Raw genomic sequence first — 24,991 nt, 5'->3', positions numbered from 1 at the left:
ATTTTCGCGCTTGTTCCCAGTTTACCCGGCTCGCGCTTTATCCGCGCTCGTTCCCAGCTTTTACCTTATGTCGTACCCAGCCCCCCTTCACCCCCACTGTTATATCTCTAGGAATACTTGTAAAGAAGGCAGAAACAACACGTCAAAAGTGTTATTGAAGGGTTTAAATGGGGTTCGATTGATAGCTGAAAACTTTTCCTTGTCTCGAAGATAGAAGTTAATTTATCAGCTGAAAAGACTTAAATACTATATAAAGACAGAAGCTTTTTGTTAGCTTTCTTCCTATCGTTGCATGCCACGTATACTTAACTTGTTAGCTAGTCTCCGAAACAGAAAATTTTGTCATAAAATTCAACCAGACTACAACATAGTTGTATTTACCAGCCGTTTTCTCGCCTAAAATAACCCGCTCTTCTCCGCCGAGGGGCGCGAGGGCTAGCGCGAAGAGACGGCTGGCGGACGCATGCCGCTTGTTAACCGGATGTAGCTCATCCTGTGTCTCCAAACCCACAAACCCAATCAAGACGATTTGAATTCAGTGTAACCGCCATTTAAACGAATATTTTAAACTTGAACGACCGCCTGTTAGAATAGCCAGACGAGTGTATATCAAAATTAATATACAAGAACAGCAAAATGCTCAACTTACTCCGCTGAAAGCCGGGACTACAGTTAAATAAGTCAGTCGGATTTTTTTCAATTTATTTAAATCTACTCACCATTTTTTCTCGTTTAAAAATTTAAATTCTCAAAATTGAGTAAAATCGTCCAAAAAATTCTTTAAATTTCATGGATATCTTTCACTATATCCCTGTCACTAGATTAGACTAGACTTTAAAGAGATCAGAAATGGAGGTTTAGTTATAGTCGCACAAAACTGAGCGTAAATAAATAAATAAAATAACGATATCTTGCGTAATTCCGCCGACTTGACACTCTTGTCTCCAGGAGTTCAAATGGTTACTAAAAAAAATTTAGACAGAAGTTATTATCATATACATAAAAGGCCTCTTCATCGTCATTTACTCTTTTCTGCTTAGATTTGATAAATGCGAGAAAAGATGGCTTTCATATCAACCTGATTATTTGCTTTCCGACGCTGCACTCTTTATAAAGAAACATTTAGACCTCCCAGGCAGTGCATTATTATTTATAAGCCTGCGTAGCTAGCTACGCAGGAGGGCTGGGAGGTAAAGCTTGCCACGCAGGCTACATTTCAGTATTACTGATTTTATCAACATAAACACTGAAAAATAGACATAAAAAAAAAGAGATAGTTTTGGTTGACAATTATCATATATATTGGTTGTGCATATTGGTTTTCAATTATATGGGTTTCCAGGCACGTCTAGCAATTCTGCAAAAAGAAACACCGACCCCCTTTCACCAAACACGAAAAGAAATTTTGCATACTTATTAGCTTTTGTCTGCTACTTTGAATTAATTGGCACTTCCTGATCACGTGCAAGTCCAAGGTTCAATCTGTTATTGGCTTACGGAGCTGTGAGTTAGAAAGCTTTGTTCGCCCTAGCGAGTAATACAGTTTTGACGGGCGTCACGCGATATACCTCTCGTGCAATTGAAAACTGCATTTCGTGATCAGTTGGGGGAAATGTCAGTACTATTTGGACCCTTATTAATTCTTAATATTTTCCATATACTATTTACTTTCTACAATAAGACGAGTTTCCCTATTGTTAACTCATCACTTCCCATCAACTTCACATTTCCAACGACCAATGAGATATTAATGACAGAAGTTGTAGCCAATCCTATTGGCTGTCGTCCTGTCAATAGGCAGGGGTGGGGGAGAGACAATGCGACTGTCTGCATATTTACAAAAGTCGACACGTCTTCTCATCATCCTCGTCTACTTCGTTAGGGCTAGGACTTTCGCATCACGCGAAAAGAGGGCAAAGCTGAAACAGTATTTTATCCATTGGTAAGTTTAATTGCAGTTTCCTCTTTCCTTCTCTTAAAGTTCCCTCAGCTAAAGACAGGAACTCTTTCGTTAGTTTCCTCCTTGCCGATGCCGGCTATTCTAACTTGTTAGTCTTCGGAAGTGGAAAACGTTGCCATAAAAGTTAACAAGATTAAACTGAACATAGTCACTGTGATAAGCTTACAGCAAGGTATATATCAAAGGAACTTACAATTTCTCGGATGCATGCATGATGCCTGCTCTCCAAAAACCCATCAAGATGTTTCATCGAACATTTGCATTGTGAGCGACCGCCGGCTAGAATCGCGAGTGTATATACAAGAAATCACGGCGAATGGCTGCAACCTGAAACTGCTTAACTTACTCTTATAGTTAGGACTAAAATTTGATGCGAAAGTCGTATCCCATATTTCTTTATAAATCCGGCCACCATTTTCCTAATCCTCCTATCCTCTTTATATAAATTAAACCATTCGAAACTTCATGCAACCTGCCGCTGTAAATCTATCACGTCAATTTTTAGTTTAAAACCTGCTGAGATGATACGAGTGAGAACTAAAAAAAATCGTCTAAAAGAAATATAATTTAGGTATATTCAAGCGAGAAGAAATTTTCTACAATTCCAGCTTGACGCCCTCGTCTCCAGGAGTTCAAATGGCTACAAATTGTAGACATAAGTAATTATCATATATATTATTTTCCAATATGCGATACAACTATACCGTCCACAAATGTGTATCTCCAGTTTGCAAGAATAAAATAAATATCCCTCAACAGGGAATGGGACGGTTGTCAGTTTTTTGTTTTTGATTTATTTACTCGGGACACACTCAAAAAGTGACAGTAATTAAAATTTGCCACGAGACTGAATTTTCAATAGCTTCAATGAAAAGAGGCCTCATCACCTCATTTTCCATTAGGTGTGATAAATACGAGCTTCATTGCCTAATTGTTTGATTTCAAAAGCTGTATTCTTTAAAAGAGATATTTAGGCATCCCGGCCAACAAGTAATAATTATTGTTAACAAAAGGAGCATAAAAACCACCAAGTAGAAATAATCGCGGCCTTTTAATTTTAATCAGACGTTGAGGGGAGAATTGCTAAAAGGAATAATAAATGTATTCACGAATAACGCCACTTTAACGCTATAAAGCGTGTCAGGACGCGTGTCACATATCAACCTAGTAAAAATGGCCCAGCTCACAACGAGTCTCTCGTAGCTCAGTTGGTTAGAGCGCCCAACCGGTATCTGGGAGGCCATGGGTTCGATTCCCGTCGGGGACTCAGAATTTTTCTTTGTCCCATGCTCGTGTCATGTAGAACATCTTATCTTTATTATTTATTACCGAGCTTAAAATTTACCATCTTTATTATTTACTAAAGCGATGTAGTATTTTGCAAAATTCCGACTTAAAGCCCCGTGGTCACTAGGAGTTACGTGAAAAGAAGAATTAGAAAGAAGTAATTATCATATACATTGTTTGCCAAACTGCAGTATGTCTACACCGTCCGCCAAGGAAACACCTACAGCTCACATTGCCTAAAACGTATCAACGTCGAGCCTCATTTATCCACACCAAATAGACGTTCCTATAAACGCATTCAACAGATGCATTTTTATTTCATGAAACACTTCCACTGAATAGTCGTTGAAACAGTTTGTCAACAACCAAGCCAAGTTAACTAATTATTTTTCCAGCCTATGGTAACCAAAATGTGAGAATAAAAGAAACGCACAACCCCCTCCATCGAAAACGAAAAAAGAAAGAAATTTGGCATTTTAAATGCTAACTGCTCATCTGCATAAAAAAAAACTTCATTTCTTTTTCGGGACAGTTAAATGGAAAAATGTCTCTGTTCTCTCATATTCTCACTTATACATTTCACCCGTTGTCCAATTAAAAAACAGCAAACAGTTGAACACCATTTGAACCCTTCAGAAACATTTTTTTTTTGACCTATACTATCGACGTTCTTATTTGGGCGACTTTTCCTATTGTTTCATCATCACTTCCCATCAATCTCACGTCGCTTTTGTAGCCTGTTTTGCAAAGTTATCCCACAGTTTCCCCAAACAGTATTGCAATAATCAAAGTGTGCTTGTATCAGAGCTCGGCATACTTATTAGATAAAAGGTTGATTGAGGGATAATGTGCCTGACTCGTTTTTATATGGCCCCAATTCCAGAAGCAATTTTTTTGTTAGTTTCTTAATGTGGCTATTCCATTCAAGTTTGTCATCAATGATCACCCCAAGTGATTTTGAGGTAGTGAACTTGCTAGATAACTTTACCCTTGCCTAGACCCAATAAGAAATAAAACCCACTTTTGATACTATTTAGGGTAAGTTTGTTTGCTCTCAGTAAGTTCTGAACATGCTATAGATCTCAGATAAGACGTAATGAAAATTGTTTGCATTGTCACCCGCAATGGGTGTCATCGGTGTGCATCCTCGGCTCACAATTTGACAGACAATGATAGTGATAGTGTCTACCAAGTGGACGTTTTTACTGCAGAGGGCTGACAAGTATTGTAATAACTAGTAGTTCTCAATGAGAAGTGAAGTGCTGCCGTAGCCATAGTTAGTAACACTTCAAGAATATTTGAATGTACAGAAAAATAACTTCATAAATATTTTCTGATGGAAAGATAACAATAACTTCCCACGCGTCTCAATGAAAACAACTTGTATCAAGTTTGTATCAAATTTCAATCCGATTATGCAAATTTTTCAAGGTTTTACAGAACGCCACTTCCCTAATGTAAACTACGAATTACAAATACAAAATAAAACTATAAAAGGTCGGCCACATTTTATTTAAGTAAGCACGGTACATTTGCCTTTAGAAGCAAGCGACTTTCGACTTCCTTGCATCAATGTTGCGTGCGGGAATACACGCATGTTTTTCCCCAGATGCTCACGGAAAGCAACAGAGAATTACAAATACAAAATAAAACTAAAAGGTCGGCCACATTTTATTTAAGTAAGCACGGTACATTTGCCTTTAGAAGCAAGCGACTTTCGACTTCCTTGCATCAATGTTGCCGGTGCGGGAATACACGCATGTTTTTCCCCAGATGCTCACGGAAAGCAACAAAGAATTACAAATACAAAATAAAACTAAAAGGTCGGCCAAATTTTATTTAAATATTAAAGCACGGTACATTTGCCTTTTGAAGCAAGCGACTTTCGACTTCCTTGCATCAATGTTGCGTGCGGGAATACACGCATTTTTTCCCCAGATGCTCACGGAAAGCAACAAAGCATAAATTTCCAAATTATTGAATCCAGTTTCAAGAAATTAGCTAAACGATTATAAAGCAAATCAACATTTGAAGACATTTACCATCCATTTGAACTTGACTTTGTTCTGGTTCATCGCTGTTTAGGTCTTGGAAGACCTTGGTATCCTGTTTTTAGGCGGTCGAGTGTTCTCTAGGGTTAGTTCTTTCCATTTTGAACTCCAAAAATGTGTTTCTTATTTACAAGGGGAGGTAAACTTCGTCCTGAATTCACCGTCCGAGACGCCATTAAATAAACTTTCTTTCAAAACGGAGCACATGTGAATTTCATCGATTATAAGGGGACTGCTGATTGGCTGGCTTGTATTTAAAGGGGATTGCTGATTGGCTGATTCACGATCCGATAGAACGAACGAACGAACGAACGAAACTTCTCAAATGGTTTCAAGAATATGAAGGCTGCCTATCGGCAGCAAATATGAAGGCTGCCTATCGGCAGCAATTAATAATTGTATCAGACAGTCGCTTTCTACTTCTATTCAGACGTTCAGGGGAATATTGCTAAAGCAAATTAAAAACGCATATGTAAAACCGTATTCAGGTATAACGCCGCTTTGAAGCGAGGCGTTCTTTTACGAGTTGTGGTCTCTAGGAGTTCAAATGGTTACCTGAGAATTGTAGACATAAGTAATTTTCATATATATTATTTTCCAAACTCAGCATGACTTTACGTCTCGCAATTCAATTTGTACATACATAAAGTCTAACGAAAAACTCTGCGTACAGGGCCGGGCCCAAAGTTGGACCTCACACCAAAATAGACTTTCCTACAAAAGAGTGTATTTAACAGATGCACATTTCGAAAATAGCCGTTCAACTAATCAAAGCCGTTCAACCAATTCAAGATATAGTAATTTTTTATCAGTCTATGGTAACCAAAATGGGTTACCATGAGAATAAAAATTGTCTTAGATAAAATTTTAAATTTCCTTACCGCGAGAGCGGAGTCTTCAAAAGAAACTTTACAAAATACTGAAATTTATGCACTGAGCCGGTGTTAGAAGATCAATTAAAAATTACAATAACTGTGAAATTTGAATGTTAAAATATTTTAATTTCTGACTATACTATTAAATAAAAAAGGCTTTTTCGATACTCTGAAATAACGTAAAGTCGAGCCGGTTTTGCACGAAAAAAAATTATTTCGCCTGAACTTTAGATCAGTGACGAATGCGAAGCTTTTCCTATTTTTCAGTTGTTCTAAACAGGAGTCCTGCAATAAGTTATGAAAGGTGGTATTCATGCTGTTCTCTTTTATTTTATTATTTTGCAGATCTTAAGTTAGCAAAACATGCCTTTCGAAGACGTAATAAAGGAGGTCGGTGACAACATTGCCCAAGAGGAAAGGAAACGAGCTAGGTTGAAAGACCTGGACTTGATAGTTATGGATAACTCAATCCGTGAGAGTACTGTGGGTCAGCTTCGAGGACACACGCTCGAAAACAAGTGGAAGATTTACAACGAGGCGAAAAAGTGCGGTTTTAAGTTCATGGTCGTTGCAGCGTTCTCGCACATGACACGCGTGGACGACACGTTCATTCGTCAGATCGTGGCTAGAGGAGAAGACGTGGAAAACCTTTTTGCCTTTACTGAGGTAATTGAGTCGGTCAATGATGGCATTCCTGACACTACAACTATTCCAGTGGGTCTGAGCAAGATGAAAACGCTGGGATTAGTCAACCCCATCATCGAGATCGACCTCGCTATCGATTCCATCAACTGGGATGTCTTCACCGTGGAGGATATGTGCAAGCTACTGTCGGAGAGAATTAAATGGAGCCGAAGGAACCTGTCCCCTGCTGCCAAGATCTTTGTCAATCTACGAGACTTCCCTGATGCCATGGTTTATCAGATGGAGCGTTTGTTCACCGTTGTGGACTACTTGGGATCCTTGTCTGCTGCCGAGCGTCCTTTTGGGATCATGTACGAGGAGCCAACTGGCAAGTTCTTACCAGAAGAAGTGGGAGCTTGGACCGCGGGTAAAATGGCTAACTTGCGTTGACCCTTATCTGTGTATCTCCTCCGAAAACAAATAAAAGATAATGGTATTAAACCACACATTTTTTCTCATTTATATTTTGCAACCGTCTCATGCAAGACGGATCGCACAATAATGGAAACTGTCTTACTTCTTTTAAAGCTAAGCCCATAATACCTGTACGGCGTAAATGTGTACCACAGAAAAATACAGCAAGGGGTTCAAGCGTTATCTATTTAAATTTGGAATGCCAATTGTTTACATTAAACGTTTCTGTATTATTCAGGTGTACGTAAGATCATGGACTCCCGCGGTTGGTCTGGTCATCTTCTGGCTCATGTTCACAAGAAGTGGGCCCTTGGAGAAATGACACAGCTCGAATGCCTTGTCAACGGAGCAAACGGCATCTGGGCGAGCGTCTGCGAAGAAGGAGCTGCTCTTGGTCATGCGTGTTCCACGGTGACGCTGATGAATCTTGTTAGAATGGGCAACACTAAAGTGCAAGAGCGATACAACTGCACACTGTTGAGGGATGCCGCATCTAACGTGACTAAGATCACTACCGGGTTGCCTCCTCATCCAAAACAGGTCATCTACGGTAAACGGGCGCTGGACTTGGCATTCGACTTTGGAAGCATAGCTGGTGGTACTGTTGGCGAAACCGACTTTGATCTGGCGGAATTCTTTGGAGAGGAAGCACCAGTTAGAATCAGCACCCTGTCTTCCGAGCGCATGATCCGCGAAAGGCTGGTGGACCTGTTTGGTGAAGATCCACAGTTTACAGAGGAAATGGCGCATAAGATGAAGGAGAAGATGCTTGAAGATCTGACCGGCAACAGAAAAGAAGAGTACATGAGTGCAGCAGGTGTCGCTCTCCTGTTTGATCGATCTGGCGGAAAACTCACCGCCAAGATGGCAGATGTGATTGAAGAGGTCGAAATCAAAAGTGTTCATGCTCAACATCTCATCGATGAGGTCCGCAGCATCTGGGACAAATGGGACATCGAAGAGGATAAAGAAATTGACGACCTTCTCAAGTTCCAGTCCTTCTACAATGGTTTCATGGCTCCATACTTTGGCTGTTTCAAGTGCAAAGATACACTGAAGGCGCTGAAAGCCATCGATATGGATAAAGATGGCTACATCGACTGGAATGAGTTCTTGGTGTACCTCAAATGGGCAATGCGTCAGTATCCCAACATCAAAGATGTCGATGAGCTGCTGTCGGTTGCTTTCTGTAAGGGGATCATCCCAGCCATGCAGGATGAGCTACTTGGGGTGCCGAGACGCGCCAAAAAAATGAAGACCAAATGAAAAGTTGTTTTCTAGCTACTGCTACCACACGCCCTATAAACAGTCTCTGAACTCTAACTAAGGTGTTCAAAGTATTGTGAAATGTGGAAATAACCAGTATATGGTGAGGGTCATAAAGAGGTAAAACTGGGATTTTCCTTTTTGTGGACTGGGAAAATGGGATTTACTGTGCTGGGAATGGGATTTAAGGGATTTAAGGGACTTAAGGGATTAGTAATTTCCAAAATTGGAATAGCATTTCTCTTTTTAGCTGTCTCCGACTATTATTTGACACAACTGCTCAAATTATCCTATTTGTTTTTTTAAATAAAGTTCTCTATCAGTAGACCTCAGTAGAGACATCAGAATTTCTCGCCGCCGTTATCAAGGAATTTAAATAACACGGCATTGCTAGCTGTACCAGAGAATAGCAGTCTTTATTGATGGAACTTTCTTTTCATTTAATCGGCATCACCATTTTTTTTTTTGTATAAACTATTCTAAACATTATAATATCTGACTTTTTAGTGGCAGCTCAGGTTAAAAACACGTTATTGCAATTGCAAGTTCTTATTGTAGCCATCTACATCAGCCATCTGATTCAGGCTGAGCTTGTAATGTTATGACCAGTTATGTTCTTATCACGGCATTGTATCAAGTTGTATCGCTCGGTAGGCAGGAAGGAAATAAAATAAAAAGGGCGTGAATAGAATTGACTGGAGTTTTTTAAGCGTATACAGTCACAACTTTCTGATTAAAAATGTCGCCACGATGGAAAACTGTTTGCCAAGTCATACGTACAATTGCTATAGACATGTTAAATCATCCCCTCTTAACTGAGACTTTACAACGCATTAAATGAGTTTCGTCTCGGGGATTTCGCATATGTTTGGTTCAACTGTTTTGAAATTAGTGGTTGGCAACTAATCCCATAAAAAAACCTTATCTTAGAACATCTAAGGGAAGATATAATCTTTATTTGCGGATAGAAATCAAGTTACGGCTAAAGAAATATATTTTCGAAGACGCGTGGAAACAACTTGCCGAAAAGTTAAGCCTTGTTTTTATAGTTGCAATCCACTTAGGCAGCCAATGACGCTTGGTAACAGTTTCAGTGCTCTGAAACAGCAATTTGTAATAAAAATGGACTTTTATTTTTATTTTTTCTGCAACATAAATTTAAATTTTGCCTGTTAGCTCCTGTTCAAAAATCTGGTCAAATGCGAAAACTGGACATGGCATCTGTTTAGGAAGCCATAGACTCCGTTCGAAAAAAAAAACAGACGATAACCAGCTAAACCATCACCACTATCCCGTGCAAAGGTCGCTGAGATTTAATCTTGTGCCGGAAAAGTTAAACAAGAACGTAATTAGGGGTTACTGCATATAGCTCAGCAGGGAACCAGAGACAGTCATGTTCTTATGTCATGCAGTGGGAGGCAAGGTGACTTTATAGTCTGAGTTTGAGCACTGGCCGGAGTTTTTGTGTAACTTCCTCTAAAGATAAAGAGCTTAACTCTCATATTTCATAAATCTCTTTCTTTCACCGAGGAGTACAAAATTATGGATACTGGCAATTTGTAAGAGAGCCTGAAAAAAAATGTTTGGTGTCACCTATGATTGACATCAACCGATCCAGGGGGTTGTTGCAATGCTTCTAAGATGTACCCTTCTCCAGTCTCAAACCCCAGTGCGTTATTCCCTTCAAAGTGGGAGAGCCGCCTCTCCCACTCTAAAGGGAAAAGCCCGCGGCCCTGGTGACGAGGGTGTCCTTTTTATCCTTATCACTGTACTAAGACTTTGCTGCATATATTTAGATGCAGTCTGTGTAAAAGTGGTCTGGTTGATTTGACTTGAAACATGTAATTATTTCGCTCATTTCTTGTATGGTGCAAGGCTCTTATGCACTTATACTAAAACCACGGTCTGCCTGATCGAATCATTTTATATATTTTGTGTTTTAAACGATTTTCGGTTTGCCCAAGCGATCGCCCCAAACGACTAATGTCAGATTTCAATTCAACATAACTTTAGCCTGTTCCAGGCGTTCGGTTAGTTGGGAAGCTGCGCAAAGAACAGCGAGTGGGAAAACTGGCGATAGGACATCCCTGATCTAATTTTGTTCGTGCTAATCCCCAACTAACCGAACGCCTGAAACAGGCTAACATAACTTTAAAAATATAGTAAACAAAACTTACAACTTATCTACAAAACAATCACTACAGTTAGATATAATGTGTCTTTTTAATTTACCAAACTGGTCTGTATGAACAATGAATTTGAAACAATCCTGCAGCGAGACATAAGCGACACCCCTATCGCACAAATGGATCAAACACCCAAAAGCAGATCGGATTCAACTGTTAAAAAAACCAAGGCGGTCGACTATTTCAATTACAAGCTAACGCAGCTGAAAATCACACTAACAAATGAAGGTATCACTACAGAAAGAAACCTTGCGGTAGTTTGGTGACGAAATATTTACAGCATTGAACTTCCCAAATTTCGACGAGCTGCATGTAAATGTTAAGCAGTTATTTTGAGACACGTAAGCATGAAGCAGTGCATCAACTTGTCTCGCAGACATATCTTACACTCTTCAGAAACTCAGAAATAAACGTAAATCAATGTAAATGTATCATCACAGTTCACTGAGCTGAACAAGAACAAATTGCTTTTAAACTACTGAAGCTTGTCTTACATTTCAACCATTTCTATAGTTGCCAAACAAACTGGCAACTGGATATTATTCCTGTAGAATAAATTAACTAATGCACGCCTTGCATGTCTATAGCGCTAACTATTTGCCAACATATGATGGCCCATGTAGAACTTTAAACGAAGATAAGCAAACTTCGTTTGATTTGAATTTCCCTCAGTCGTTTTTAATTATCTTATCTATAAACTTTAGCCTAAACAAGAAACTTTTGGTGTAAATATGCAGCAGCATATGGTATGCACCAGAATTAAAATGTTAAAATTTCGATACAATTATATCGAGAATTAAATTAGATCTGAAAAATCCGTTACCTCGGCGCCCCAAAATCTAAATGGTATAGTGACGTTTTTTGTTACGTTAAAAAAGTAACAATATTTTCTGAGTCGCGTGTGCATAATAACGCAACTTTGAATACAAGAGTTTGAATATTGTGCACGATACTTGTAACGGTTTTTAGGCCCCTGAAGAAGAGCATTAACCGTGCCGAAAAAATACTTATTGTTTTGTTTTATTTATATATATATATATAATAAGTTCAATGAAAATCGAGTAATTGTCACTTTTAGATGACATAATTGGGTGTTGTAGCTTACAACGTTGACGTCATTGGTTGTTTATTTTGCCTTCTTTTTCTTTCCCACTAGCTCATCCTGCATGGCTGGGATAATCCCCTTACGGAAAGCAACCGAAAGCAGCTCATCGGCATCTTTGATGTCGGGATACTGACGTAACGCCCATTTTAGGTACACCAGGAACTCATTCCAGTCAATATGGCCGTCGTTATCCATATCAATGGCTTGCAAGGCCTTCTGGGTGTCCTGGCATTTGAAACAGCCAAAGTATGGAGCCATGAAACCATTGTAGAAGGACTGGAATTTAAGAAGATCGTCAATTTCTTTGTCCTCCTCAATGTCCCATTTGTCCCAAATCACACGTACTTCGCCAAGGAGCTGTTGGGCATGCTCACTTTTAACTTCGGTCTCTTCTATCGCATCTGCCATCTTGGCGGTGACTTTCCCTCCTGATCTATCAAACAGGAGAGCAATACCTGCTGCACTCATGTACTCTTCCTTCCTGTTGCCAGTCAGATCTGCAAGCATGGTCTCCTTCATGGTATGTGCCATTTCCTCTGTAAACTGTGGATCTTCACCAAACAAGTCCACCAACCTCTCGCGGATCATGTGGTCGGAAGAAAGACTGCTGATTCTAACTGGGGCTTCTTCTCCAAAGAACTCCGCCAGATCAAAGTCGGTTTCCCCAACCTTACCACCGGCAATGCTACTTAGGTCGAATGCCAAGTCTAGCGCCCTTTCACCGTAGATTACCTGTTTTGGATGCGGGGGATTCCCGGTAGTGAACTTAGTCACGTTAGATGCAGCATCCCTCAGCTGTGTGCAGTTGTAGCGCTCTTGGACTTTAGTGTTACCCATTCGTACAAGGTTCATCAGCGTCACTGTAGAACACGCGTGACCGAGAGCAGCTCCTTCTTCGCAGACGCTCGCCCAGATGCCGTTTGCTCCGTTGACAAGGCATTCAAGTTGAGTCATTTCTCCGAGGGCCCATTTCCTGTGCACGTGAACCAAGAGATGACCAAACCATTTACGGGAATCCATGATCTTACGCACACCTGAATATAAACCAAACTGTATGGTTACTAAGAGATCGAAAAGTAACTTAAAGATGATCCCAAAGAATCCCTCATATATGAAAGACTATAACTAGGTTGTACCATGAGTATGTTCCGCGATGAGTCGTCACCTTTTTTTGTCAGTTCTAACTTGTGAGCGTATGGTTAAAGATTTTGAAAAATGCACTTTACTAACCACGTCTGTACAGTAACATTATCTCTATTTCTCACCTTTAGCTGTAAATTGTCCAGTCAAGTCAGTCACAAATACATGATGATTAACTCACCCGCTGTCCAAGCTCCGACTTCTTCCGGTAAATACTTTCCAGTTGGTTCCTCGTAGATGATCCCAAAGGGACGCTCTGAAGCAGGCAGTGATCCTAAGAAGTCCACAACGGTAAACAGGCGCTCCATCTGATACACCATGGCGTCAGGGAAGTCTCTTAAATTGACCATGATCTTGGCATCTGGAGACAGCCATTTTCGGCTCCATTCCATCCTTTTTTTAAGCAACCGACACATGTCCTTTACCGTGAAACAATCCCAGTTGATGGAACCGATTGCCAGATCTATCTCAATGATGGGATTGACCAATCCCAGGGCTTTCATCTTAGCCAGACCCACTGGAGTACTTTTAGTATCAGGAATACCATCTTTGACCGTCTCAATTATCTCAGTAAAAGCAAACAAGTTGCTTACGTCTTCTCCTTTGGCAACTATCTGTTCGATGAATGTGTCGTCCACGCGAGTCATATGCGAGAATGCTGCTACGATGATGAACTTGAATCTGCACTTTTTCACCTCGTTGTAAATCTTCCACTTGTTTTCCAGAGTGTGTCCTCGAAGCTGACCCACAGTGCTCTCACGGAGTGAGTTGTCTACCACAATCAAATCGAGTTCCTTTAACCGGCGTCTTTTGAGTTTTTCTTCGGCAATGCTTTCGCCAACTGACTTAATAACGTCTTCAAATGGCTTGTCTGATGACAGCAGCCTACACATATAAAAATTGGACGTTAGAATGAATAAAATAAAACTGCCAATTACTCATCGAGCCAGTTGTATGTTTTCTGTTGATAAGAAAACAATAAAAACTCCGTTCTTCCTGATCCTACACCAATAATAAACGGCATGCAGTGCATGCAGAGGCGATGACGTTTCCCAAGGGGGGTCTTAGCTAATTTTCAGGAAAATTAACGTATACTAAGTAAAAGTAGCTGACAATTTCTGTGTTGAATGATTGTTCAACAAAAAGTTGCGTTATTTTGTAGTGTGACATTCAATATACGATGTTCAATACTTCTCGCGAGCGACACGCAAGGTCAAGCGTTTCCATTGTATTAGTAAATGTAGAGATGTGATCATGTCTGTTCACTGAATTCAATAAACCTCGCAAATACATAATTTGTCTCTTTCGTTCATACTTTGTATCAGTCCTTTCTAATTTTCCAGGCGTATTTTGCTTCGTGTTTTTTGCAGCGATTTCTTGTTAACTCATTCGGTTCTATTGAGTCCTATTGATCGGTCGATCGCAACAGAATCGAAACAGAAAGTGGTACAAATTCCGCCCACTGCCTCTGGCATAAGGCTTGACTCACGTCATCGCCTAAAAATTATAGAAATGCATCATACAATAATGCTCTACTTTTTAAAAACGGCTTTTATGTCATGTACTACACACTAAAATGTCTAAAAGGATACCTCTTTTCTCTAATCGCAGCATGCTATGAATGGGACTTATCATCATCATCATCATCATCATCATCATTATTATTATTATTGTTATTGTATGATCATTATTGTATGACATACCTGTATGATGATTTTATTCGTTTACAAATCTCGTTGCCCATAATGTATTTCAAATTGCAAGGCTGTTGATAACAAACATAAATAAACGATAATTATTTTAGATTAAACAAAAAACAGACAGCTGTGTCTTAGTTATAACGTTATTTCTGCGAATAGTCTTGTAACTTTCGTGAGCAACTTGGAGTTGTTTGAGACTCTTCTTTACAGTAAAATTTTAAAAGAATTTGCTACCCATAGTTGTCTAGGGCTCAAGCTGAGCGTTTCCAAACGACATTTTCTCTAGTGCGAAGATAGTAAGCAACGCTGTGAATTCCAGATTAAACTAGATTAGGAAAAGAAAAATATATTTTTTACAGTGTTTGGTAAAAACTTCAGAGCACCAGACGGAACTTGTCAAGAATTTGAAGAGTGTTACTAATCCCTAATTAAAGGCTTTATGTCACACCAGTCGCGAAAGAGATAGATCACGTGGATTGAGGCTCAATTAGGTGACTAATGCAGACCATTGTACTAAAACTTAAATAATAAATAGGCAACATAAGTCAGTTCATTTTCGGCCCCAGACCTGTCCCACTTAGCCGGCAGAGCCTGGGGCACAAGGAACAGGTGGATAGCCAATCAAATCAACCGTTTTAAAATCCCTTACCAACAAAGGGACTTTTAAACGATTCATTGAATTGGCTAGTGTTTAAATTGCCTTTGTTAAAAATCCAGCCAATTAAATCATGTGTTCCCAGAGCCACCTGTTCCTCTTGCCCCAGGTTCCACCGGTTAAGAGGGGCAGGTGACTCTTGGGACGAGAATATAGTTAGTTAAGTTTGTAAATGCAATGTATCGATGTCATGCACGTTATATACAATCATTTGCATAATTACAGTTCCACATCACAGAATCCTCACTCGAAAATGTTATGAAACATTGAAATTTGTAATTCAGTCAATTAAGAGAAGATAGTATGTTAGTCTTCAATTAACCAAGCACTGACAGAGTTTGTTCGTACCACGAGTCAAGTTCGAGCCCGAGTCAAGTTCGAGTCACGAGTCAAGTTCGAGTCAAGTTTTTTTTTTAATTTATGTTTTGGTCTTTTGGTTTTAATTGTTGTGTTACATGCAAAATGTTGTACCAGAAGTGCAGGAACAGCAAGGCTTGACTCTAAATGCCGATTGCGAGTGCTTATTCCTTCATCGGTTTGCAGCTGCTTTTCAAAGAAGTAAACATTTGGCATCTCAGTGAATTTGATCGTTATAGTTTCCTACTTGTATTAATTACTCACAACTGTGGCAAAGGTCCACTTCAACGACACAAACATTGTATTTAAAAGAACACTTATCAAGAGAACTTGAACGTTGCCTGCGTAAGCGAACGGACAAGCAGCGGCCAAAAACACCAATCGTGACGTGACGTCTAAAATATGACACAAAGTGGGCAAAGGTCACGCTTTTTTCAAAGCTTGCTTGATTCCAGCCATACAGTTAAAAGGCATTACTCGAAAATATCTGGATATTTGTTGATTCTTTCACTTTTTCAGCACAAAATGAATACATCAGGAGTCAAGACGAAAAAAGTTCACTAAAAAATTTGTTTTCCCCCAGGTCGGGGACTCCGGGACATACCAACGGTAATGCAAGTGCTCCATTTTTCTCAAGTCACGAGTAACCCAAGACTGATGGCAAATTCGGACCTGCCCGAAAAAAAGTTATTCTGAAATCAAATAAAACAAAAATTGAAACAAAATAATATGAATTCCAACAGTGTGCCAAAATATCATTGATTGAAAACGAGTCGGTCGCCGCTTCTTAAAATAGAACGCAATATTCATTTCGCGTAAGGGGAAAATATTTCTCGTCGCCCAAGAAAAGTCGCTAAGAAGCCACTGGAAAAAGCATATAGAAACTGACGCGATGAAATCCATTCCGAAAAGTTTTATAAACATAGAATTGAATGACGGAGCAAGAAATACCGGTAGTTTAAAACTTTATTAGTTATAGCGTTTCATAATACAAATAGTTCTTCGCGATTGCGTCTGCATCGAAAAACTTTGTCGTGCGAAAAACCTAACTTCTAGCGCTGATGAGGTCTTAATTTACCTCTGTGACATTTTTTGGACATTAATAATTCTAGTCAAAAGATCTTGTTAAAAAAGGTGAGAAAAAACATTTGACTCGAACTTGACTCGTGACTCGAACTTGACTCGGGCTCGAACTTGACTCGTGCTACGAACAAACTCAGCACTGACAGCATTACTAAGCATTAAGCCTATAGCCTTTTAAAAGTTATTTTGTCATCTCTGTGGGTACATTTATTATTTGGCAATTTGTGTAGTTTCAAATTAGAAATTCTGTCTTATATTTCAACTAACATTTGTTAAGCAAGCTTTCAGTTATAATTGATAATGGTTAGTTGTTTAGACTGTTCATTTCAAGTACCGAGCAATTTGGGTAAAGCATGTCTCATATTTTTATTAATACGCGTACGACAGTTACAAAAATAATGTTACGGCTCACTGAAATAGAACAAGAAGCGACTTTCGTAGGTCAATCGAAGCATTGAGCGGGAAACAAAAACATGACATTGAAGAAATAATTCTATTAAAATATGCAGTAGCAAGTCCTTCCCGAAGGCGTATGATAAAAGACGATGTAACAAACAGGGTACCAAGAAAATATTGGTTTGGCAAAGATAACTACAAATAACAAAAGTGACAAACGTCACAAAAAGAAAGTCAAACAAATTAAAGAAACGTCAATGTTCCTTGCTCTGGTGCTTTCGTCGCCAAACCCCTTTTCAAATTTGATAATTGCCGAATAAACAGGTGCATTGGGTCGTCTTCAAACATTTAGGCAACGGGAAAGAGTCGTGCCAACGTGCAAGGAACGGTTATTCGACTTATTATGATCGCTTTCTGCTACTATTCCCGGAATGCCGCGGCTTCAAGATAGGTGTTCTGTTTACACGACATGGCATCGTATAGGATTGACTTATCCACAAATCTGCTGGGATTTCATTAAAATTTGCCCGCTACGGCTGGATACTGCGTAGTGCATTCGAATGTTTGGATTCAGCCACGTTAGCGAGTTTAAGGTGGGAGAGCTTTTCAAGCAAGCATGCGACTTCTCCTCCAAACCCCGAGAAAGGATTGGTATGAAAATAATAAACAAATGAACAATAAACTATCGTTTTCGTTTGTCTTTCACTGATATAACTTTTTGCACCAACTTTACTCACCTTTGTCAGCCGGGTTACCTTGTAAGTTAGATTGAAAACCTTTTATGCGGCATTTATATATTTCGATCACCGCTCAGGGTAGCGAGGCGTTCAACAGATTGTTTAACATGCAAACACTGCTATACACAACTCTTGACGACGCCAACAGGATGGCAAATTAAGCGTTTCAATTCACGTAACTCGTAGTAATCAAATGCGTGTCGAAAACTGAAACCAAAGTTAATCTGGCCAATCACAAAACACACAATCCAGCGAACCAATCAAAACTTGAAGTACAGTAAATACATCGGTGAGGGTAAAAGGCGGAATGAGTTTGCGGCATCACTTGCGGAATGGCATAATTATGCGGAATGTAATTTACCTGTTATGACTCATTGACATAAATTATACTGAAAAGCGCGCCAATTTTTCAAGAGCAGCCGCTTTATTCAGCTTTATTAATTACTGCTGCAAAGGAGACTAGCTTTTCGCCTGCCATTACGAGGACTATATAAACTCAGTGGAAGACATGAACATTATTTAACTTAAAAAAGCAGCAGCCGACCGCCGATCGAGTAGAGCGAAATTTTCTTACAGTGTCTACTGTCACTGCACGGTAAAAAGACTTTAAAAACAAGCTATCGTATTTCAAATCTAGCTCGCATTGCAGATTTACCGATAAGGAATCTAGCCTTTCACATCGATACAGCTAGTATATTAGATGCAGAGCTCTCAAACCTCGCGCAGTGAGCGTGAGATTTAAACAAACAAATGCAATCTTTAGCTCTCACTTAACAAATATTTCTCTCGCATTTAAATTTTTCATTCAAATAGTTCATTTTGGGGTATGAAATTGGCTACCAAAGTATTTATATTCACTTCAATATATAATTCACAAAGGATTATATCACTGCTCATAATCGAGGTAAACAAGCAAGACACTTTAATCCAAACACCCTCCGCCCCCCCCCCCCCCCCCCCCACCCCCTAGGATGGAAATTAAAGCTCCGCTGCTCCCGACTCTCGCTCTGTCGAAAAATATCAACTTTGAGAGCTTTGTAGATGCATTTTGTGTGCCTTGATATATTTTGCGCTGCTCATCGTAAATCTGCAAACGCTTACTTGAAAATACTTGAAAAGAAAATTTACCTTTAGACACAGATGATTGTAGAATCTTGAAAAGCCTCTCTTGTAATCACCGTCGAAGGCGAATGAATCTGCGAAACACGGTCTGTTTAAATAGCATCCAACAAATTAGCACATTAATTCATGTCATGGTTTAGTACTTCAGCAATATCCAATGCAACAGGATGCGGATGTACACCCACCTCAGGAAACGGATAGAAACAATCACTGGAACATGAAAAGCAACTTCATGCATGAAACCATAGGGAATGATTGTTATGCTTTTTAGCACAATCAACATTCCTTTACGTAATGATATAGTTTTTATTTTCGCAAGAATGCTCTTTCTCGCGCCTGTTCATACTCGTTTATTTCTATTATTCTTTATTAAGCCTCAAGTAAAGTACTACCTCGCTGGGACCTCTATTTTCATTCGCCCGTTATAAACACTACCACTATTGTTTTCTAGGGGCATTGTTGTTGCCTGTTAGTTTTTGTTTTAAGAGCCAATGACATATCTCGTTCCAAGCGGTGGGTGACCCTAGAATTAATTTTTACGTGCTCTCAACCGTTTTCAACTCAATTGAAAGTCATCTGCATATAGTTCCTCGAACGAATAAAGAAAACTGAACTTGATCGCAGGCTTGGAATTTATTGAGTTCCAGCTTTTATTTACCCTAAACAAGCGACCTATGCCCCTATTCTCCCAGAGGAGAGCTAGGATAAAGAAGAAACAAACAACTTAAGGAAACGAAAAAAAAAACAACTACAGGATACGGAAACCATTAAGATTCGACAACGCTTTGTTCCATTGAAATGAAGTGGTTTCAGTTGGTTGGGTTCAGTTCGTCTTCTCTTAGGACACAACTGTCTTTAGGTTAGTAGTCTGAGTGATCAACCGAAGTGCAACAACACTTAGCAATTTGTAATGCAACAATGACCAACAATGTTGCAAGACGTCAACTGAACAAAATGTTGCCCGTATTACTTGGCCTTTACTGCACTCGAGCCTCAGAGAGCTACTTTATATATGGATAAAAAGGAACAACAAAACTCTTTCCTCGTCAAATCACATGAAAATGCAAGCAAAAATGAATCTTTATGTACATTGGCTACATAGACTTGTGGATTAGGCGAGCACGCGAGCACGCACGAAACACGAGGCGCGTGGTGTCTTTCAGTGCGAGGTGATTTTCGCGTGCGCTCGTGTGCGCGTAATTCCAACTAACCCTAAGGACTAAGTGTGCATGTAATTAACCGATCTCTCCAGACGAGAGATCATCTGACATAGAGAGCGCGATTAGATTCAATTCCATTCTCGTCCCCATAGCATTTTTCGTTTCTCTTATTTCAGCAATATCCAACAGGATGCGGACGTACACCCAACTCAGGAAACGGATAGAAACAATCACTGGAACATGAAAAACAACTTCATGCATGAAACCATAGGAAATGATTGTTATGCTTTTTTACCATACTCAATATCCTTTTACGTAATAACTCACAGCTTTTAATTGCCAACGAGACAGCCGAGCCAAGAGGCGAGGCTGTCGAGGCGGCAGAATCATAGAGCCGTGTGCGTATGAGTGTATAGGCAGAGAAAATCTTAAGTTCTGCGTAAGGGCCTTTTTTTACCATATTTGGGTGTAAGTAAACCCCATATTTGGGTTGTATTGTTGTTCCCAACGACTCCCAACTGGTTCCCAGTCTCTCACTCCTTGCTAGAGAGCAAATGACCAAAATGGCGTCCACGCGGCTCGCTGTTAAAATTTTCAATGTGGTCTTTCATCCCTTTACCGATAAATACACCTTCTAAATCGAAAGAGAATACCCTACAGAATATTCGACCGCCGAAAAAAATGAACATCAAGGTCTTCAAAGCGATAAAATAATCTTTCGACTTTGGAGTCCTTTGGTTTACGATCGAAGAGAGACATGAAAATCAAAAGCGGACTGTTGACTTCAAATAAAGTTTTCTTGACTTATGAGAATGCTGAAGTCGGGTAAATGCTTCCTTTTAGTGTTGATTGCGTTTATAGAAATTGTTTGACCGATGATTTATTCCAAATCAAATACCGTTTATATTTTATTTGGCACGCATTTTCGCTCCGCGTAGGAATAACATCAATACAAAGCGACGCTCACTAAAATTACTGCATGTCATACACACAAGAAATTCAAAAGTTTTTTGCTTCTAACGGCAAATGTAATGTTGACTTGAATAAAAATTTTGTCTCCAAATAATCCTTGACCGTTCAAGTTTTGTTTTCTGTTCAAATTTTTCAAGTTTTGCGTAACTGAACATGACACTTCGCATGCGAGACTGAAATCTGACCCGTGCATTACTGTCTCTGATTACTGAAAAATATTTTTAAAAAAGCAAGTAGCAGTTTTGATTTTGGGATTTGATTCATAGGAAGTTCTTGAAATGCAACTATCCCTTTTGTGGACGGAAACATTTTAACCATCGCGTGTTGTATTTAAAAAACAGTGATTAAACCTCATTTATTGCCTACATTTTGTGACATTTTAACGTTGAAAAAATTTAAAGATTTGTCAAGAGTTAACAATCTGTCAAACCCGTAGCCTACGTAGAATACGCGCGCTGGAAACTATCAAGCCTGTGTCATTTATGAACACCAGAGAAATAGCACTTTTTTCGCATATTACCTAAATTACAATTTACCATATTTTGGTCATTTCAAATATAGTTCTATCAAAAACCATTCAATATCTGTTCTTATGAACAAACATGAGTATTTCGCTCGTTGGCACTTACCGATAGGTACAACTAGTATTTAATATTCGATTTCAGTTTAAAACCGAGGTGCACAGGTCGCCTAAGCTTGATAAATGAGTTGCTTTTATGATGACCTTTGCATTGTTACGTAATTTGAGCGATTTGCATATTTATAAGGATTTGTATGGAGAAATAAATAAAGTCGAAAATAACAAAAATTTAACCGCTCTCTTTGTGTGTTGTGTGATTTTAAGCGAATTTGGAGCAATTTAGTGCAGTTTTAGTTCCAACGGTCGCTTTTCGCCTTTATATAGAGAGCGAACCGGTTCCACTAAAACTAATAGAATGGCCATAAATCGGCGCAAGGACCACATAGGAGAGGAAAAACTCAACTAAAGTAAGGTGAGCCACTTTTTATTTAAATCGTTTAATTTTCATGGTTACAGAAACGATCGTTATTTTCCCCATTCAAACCCTTATATTTCGAAGGTTACGGTGCCGACGCACACATTTCGAGCTTGGGCTACCTGTTCGCGGTGTGCTTTTAAATTTGCTAGCTCGGCCGTTTGTTTTCGCTGTGTAATAAAGTTAGTTTCATTTTTACTGAGTTGTTCCGCATTGAAGAACGCAACAATCGGCTATTTCATGAGACACGATATAAACAAAATACAAGGTTATTTTGAGGTAACTGTTCCCACCTACACATCGAGTGAATTTCTCAGTCGCCAGGCCAAAGGTGTCGACTACGATCGTGCGCCCGCCAGCACGCCGCGCAAGTTTGAAATCTACGCCGGAGATCTTAGGCGTAACCTACGTAGAGTGCAGCCGGGCAAAACTTCTTCAGTCAATAATAATAAGCCCTCCAAAAATCAGAGTACCGTTGACGTTATTTTGCACAACGCAGCCGATGGTTTGCGAAAATTGTTCTCATCATTGTTCTCATCATTGGAGCTATCGAATTTTGAAAAGTTAAGCTTAATTTCATAGAGTATGCAATCACTGGACGGTTAAATGGGTAAATTACCATGCTGTTTTGTCCAATCTACAAAACTGTGAAGTGGGCTGCCTCGCCGATTTTCATACTACAACGAGCTAAGAAGCTGAACACAGCAACCAAGGCAACTATTAGATGTATTAACTAGTGGTAACCATAGGTTAGAAAGTGCGGGCCTTGACGCACTTAGAAAAGGTACTGGTACGAGAGTGCGTAATTTTAGATGGCAGTGTCGATAAATAAATGATTAAGGTGGCCCGCGGGTTATGAGGCTGACAGTTCCCTTTTTTAAGCGCGTTTTAAAACGGTAAAACGTGAAGCGATTGCTCAGATTTTTGAGAATCTGAAAGAAAAATCCTTAAATTGTATAAAATGATAAGCTTTATAGCGATCAAACGCGATTTGTTTAAGTTATGAGCGATTTTCGGAAGCTTTCGTTTATAATAAAATGCGATTATTTTTTAAATGCCACGGTGAATTTTTCTATAATTACCCCAAAAAGCTGCCAAACAGTTGAAGTTTACTCACAACAACTTACAGGAAAATCCACTCCGTAGATTTCCTGAACAAGCGACATCTTTATTTTGCCTTTAAAAACTGTTGTGTTATGCGTCTGTCGTGACCGTCGCATAATTTTGATACTTATACTAACCCAGTACCAGCCAGTTTTGAGGCTGATGTCACCTTAATCTTGTGTGTAAAAGTTCGAACGATCGTGTATATACATCAAATGTTAACAGTCAATAAAGATGGATGGTTTCAGCCGAATTTTTAAAAATATCAAACAAATGACGTTATTTCACATTGCGAAAAATTTGTCGATTTGTTTTGCATTTTTTTAAAGCTGCAACTAGAACAGGATATTTTAAAGGTTTGTGCTAATTTTTAGCGTGTTTCTTTCATACGGTTTGAAGAATTTCGGTTGCAAAGTTAGGTACATTTGATTTCCAAGTTCTGGTCGCTTTGTAAACCCCGCATTTCGAATGAAGTTATACTGTTGTTTTCGAAGAGAGGCGTTACTTTCAAATTCCGCATGATCTTCTGTCACTTGGAAATAACACAGCCTGAAATAGTTACTACTAAAATGACAATTACCGTTCCTCCACATGTATTCCCTGACGGCAGAAGATCGTGCGGAATTTGGAAGTAACACCTCTCTTCGAACAACAACAGAATAATTTCATTCGAAATGCGAGGTTTACAAAGCGATTAGAACTTGGAAAGCAAATGTATCTGACTTTGCGACCAAATTTCTTCAAACCGTATGAACGAAATACGCACAAACCTTTGCAATATCCTGTTCTAGTTGCAGCTTTAAAAAAATACAAAACAAATCGACAAATTTTTCGCAATTTGAAATAACGTCATTTGTTTGATATTTTCAAAAATTCGGCTGAAAACCATCCATCTTTATTGACTGCTAACATTTGATGTATACACACGATCTTTTTAACTTTTACACGCAAGATTAAGGTGACATAAGCCTCAAAACTGGCTGGTACTGGGTTATTATAAGTATCAAAATTATGCGACGGTCAAGACAGACGCATAACACAACAGTTTTTAAAGGCAAAATAAAGATGTCGCTCGTTCAGGAAATCTACGGAGTGGATTTTCCTGTAAGTTGTTGTGAGTAAACTTCAACTGTTTGGCAGCGTTTTGAGGTAATTACACAGGGTCGGTCAGGGGTTTTAGGTATACGGTATACAGGGACATTTTAAACTGGGTATACTGTATTTTTACCTCAAACTGGGCCTTTTTGGGTATAAAGTATACTGTGTTATTCCAAATTTTGGTATTTTGCATGATTTTGAGGGGAAATTTTGGGTATACCGGGTAAATGCTTTTCAGGTATACTGATATACCGCTTACCCCCCTGGCCGACCCTGATTACAGAAAAACTCACCGTGGCATTTTAAAAATAATCGCATTTTATTAAAAACGAAGGCTTCCGAAAATCGCTCATAACTTAAACAAATCGCGTTTGATCGCCATAAAATTTATCAATTTATATAATTTAAGCATTATTCTTTCAGATTCTAAAAACTCTAAGCAATTGCTTTACGGTTTCCCGTTTTAAAACGCGCTTAAAAAAGGGAACTGTCAGCCTCATAAATACCCGCGGGCCACCTTAACGTGCTTGTGAAACACGATAGCGTATCAAAACCTTAAATTGTACACGCAAAACAAAATAAAATTAACAGGTTCGAAATAGACCCAATACAACAAAAAAGGAATGGCATCCTTTGTGTATAGT

The 24,991-nt window shown here is 39.2% G+C and overlaps 2 protein-coding genes across 2 annotated transcripts; one reads left to right on the top strand and one right to left on the bottom strand.

Moving 5' to 3' along the window:
• The first annotated feature begins 1,848 nt into the window (after positions 1–1,848).
• On the top strand, positions 1,849–9,228 carry LOC144634807 (uncharacterized). Its single transcript, XM_078493841.1, has 3 exons — positions 1,849–1,942; positions 6,519–7,224; positions 7,510–9,228. Exons 2-3 carry the CDS (start codon positions 6,537–6,539, stop codon positions 8,535–8,537), a joined length of 1,716 nt encoding a protein of 571 aa, XP_078349967.1. The 5' UTR covers positions 1,849–1,942; positions 6,519–6,536; the 3' UTR covers positions 8,538–9,228.
• Positions 9,229–11,809: 2,581 nt separating this feature from the next.
• On the bottom strand, positions 11,810–18,026 carry LOC144635908 (uncharacterized). Its single transcript, XM_078495024.1, has 4 exons — positions 17,897–18,026; positions 14,672–14,733; positions 13,150–13,853; positions 11,810–12,862 (listed from the first exon to the last, which is right to left on the bottom strand). Exons 2-4 carry the CDS (start codon positions 14,710–14,712, stop codon positions 11,850–11,852), a joined length of 1,758 nt encoding a protein of 585 aa, XP_078351150.1. The 5' UTR covers positions 14,713–14,733; positions 17,897–18,026; the 3' UTR covers positions 11,810–11,849.
• Positions 18,027–24,991: the final 6,965 nt, after the last annotated feature.

This window comes from Oculina patagonica, chromosome 13 (assembly GCF_052425735.1).
Source record: "Oculina patagonica isolate OP01 chromosome 13, crgOcupat, whole genome shotgun sequence".
Lineage (NCBI taxonomy): Eukaryota > Metazoa > Cnidaria > Anthozoa > Scleractinia > Oculinidae > Oculina > Oculina patagonica.
This window is presented reverse-complemented; position numbering and strand designations above follow the sequence as displayed.

What these genes read in the sequence shown, in the direction of transcription:
- LOC144634807 (XM_078493841.1), top strand. Translation starts at nt 6,537, where the DNA reads ATGCCTTTCGAAGACGTAATAAAGGAGGTCGGTGACAACATTGCCCAA. An exon ending in AGTGGGAGCTTGGACCGCGG is followed by an intron (nt 7,225 to 7,509) that starts GTAAAATGGCTA and finishes TGTATTATTCAG; the next exon opens with GTGTACGTAAGATCATGGAC.
- LOC144635908 (XM_078495024.1), bottom strand. Translation starts at nt 14,712, where the DNA reads ATGGGCAACGAGATTTGTAAACGAATAAAATCATCATACAG. An exon ending in CGAATAAAATCATCATACAG is followed by an intron (nt 13,854 to 14,671) that starts GTATGTCATACA and finishes TTATATGTGTAG; the next exon opens with GCTGCTGTCATCAGACAAGC. An exon ending in AGTCGGAGCTTGGACAGCGG is followed by an intron (nt 12,863 to 13,149) that starts GTGAGTTAATCA and finishes GTTTATATTCAG; the next exon opens with GTGTGCGTAAGATCATGGAT.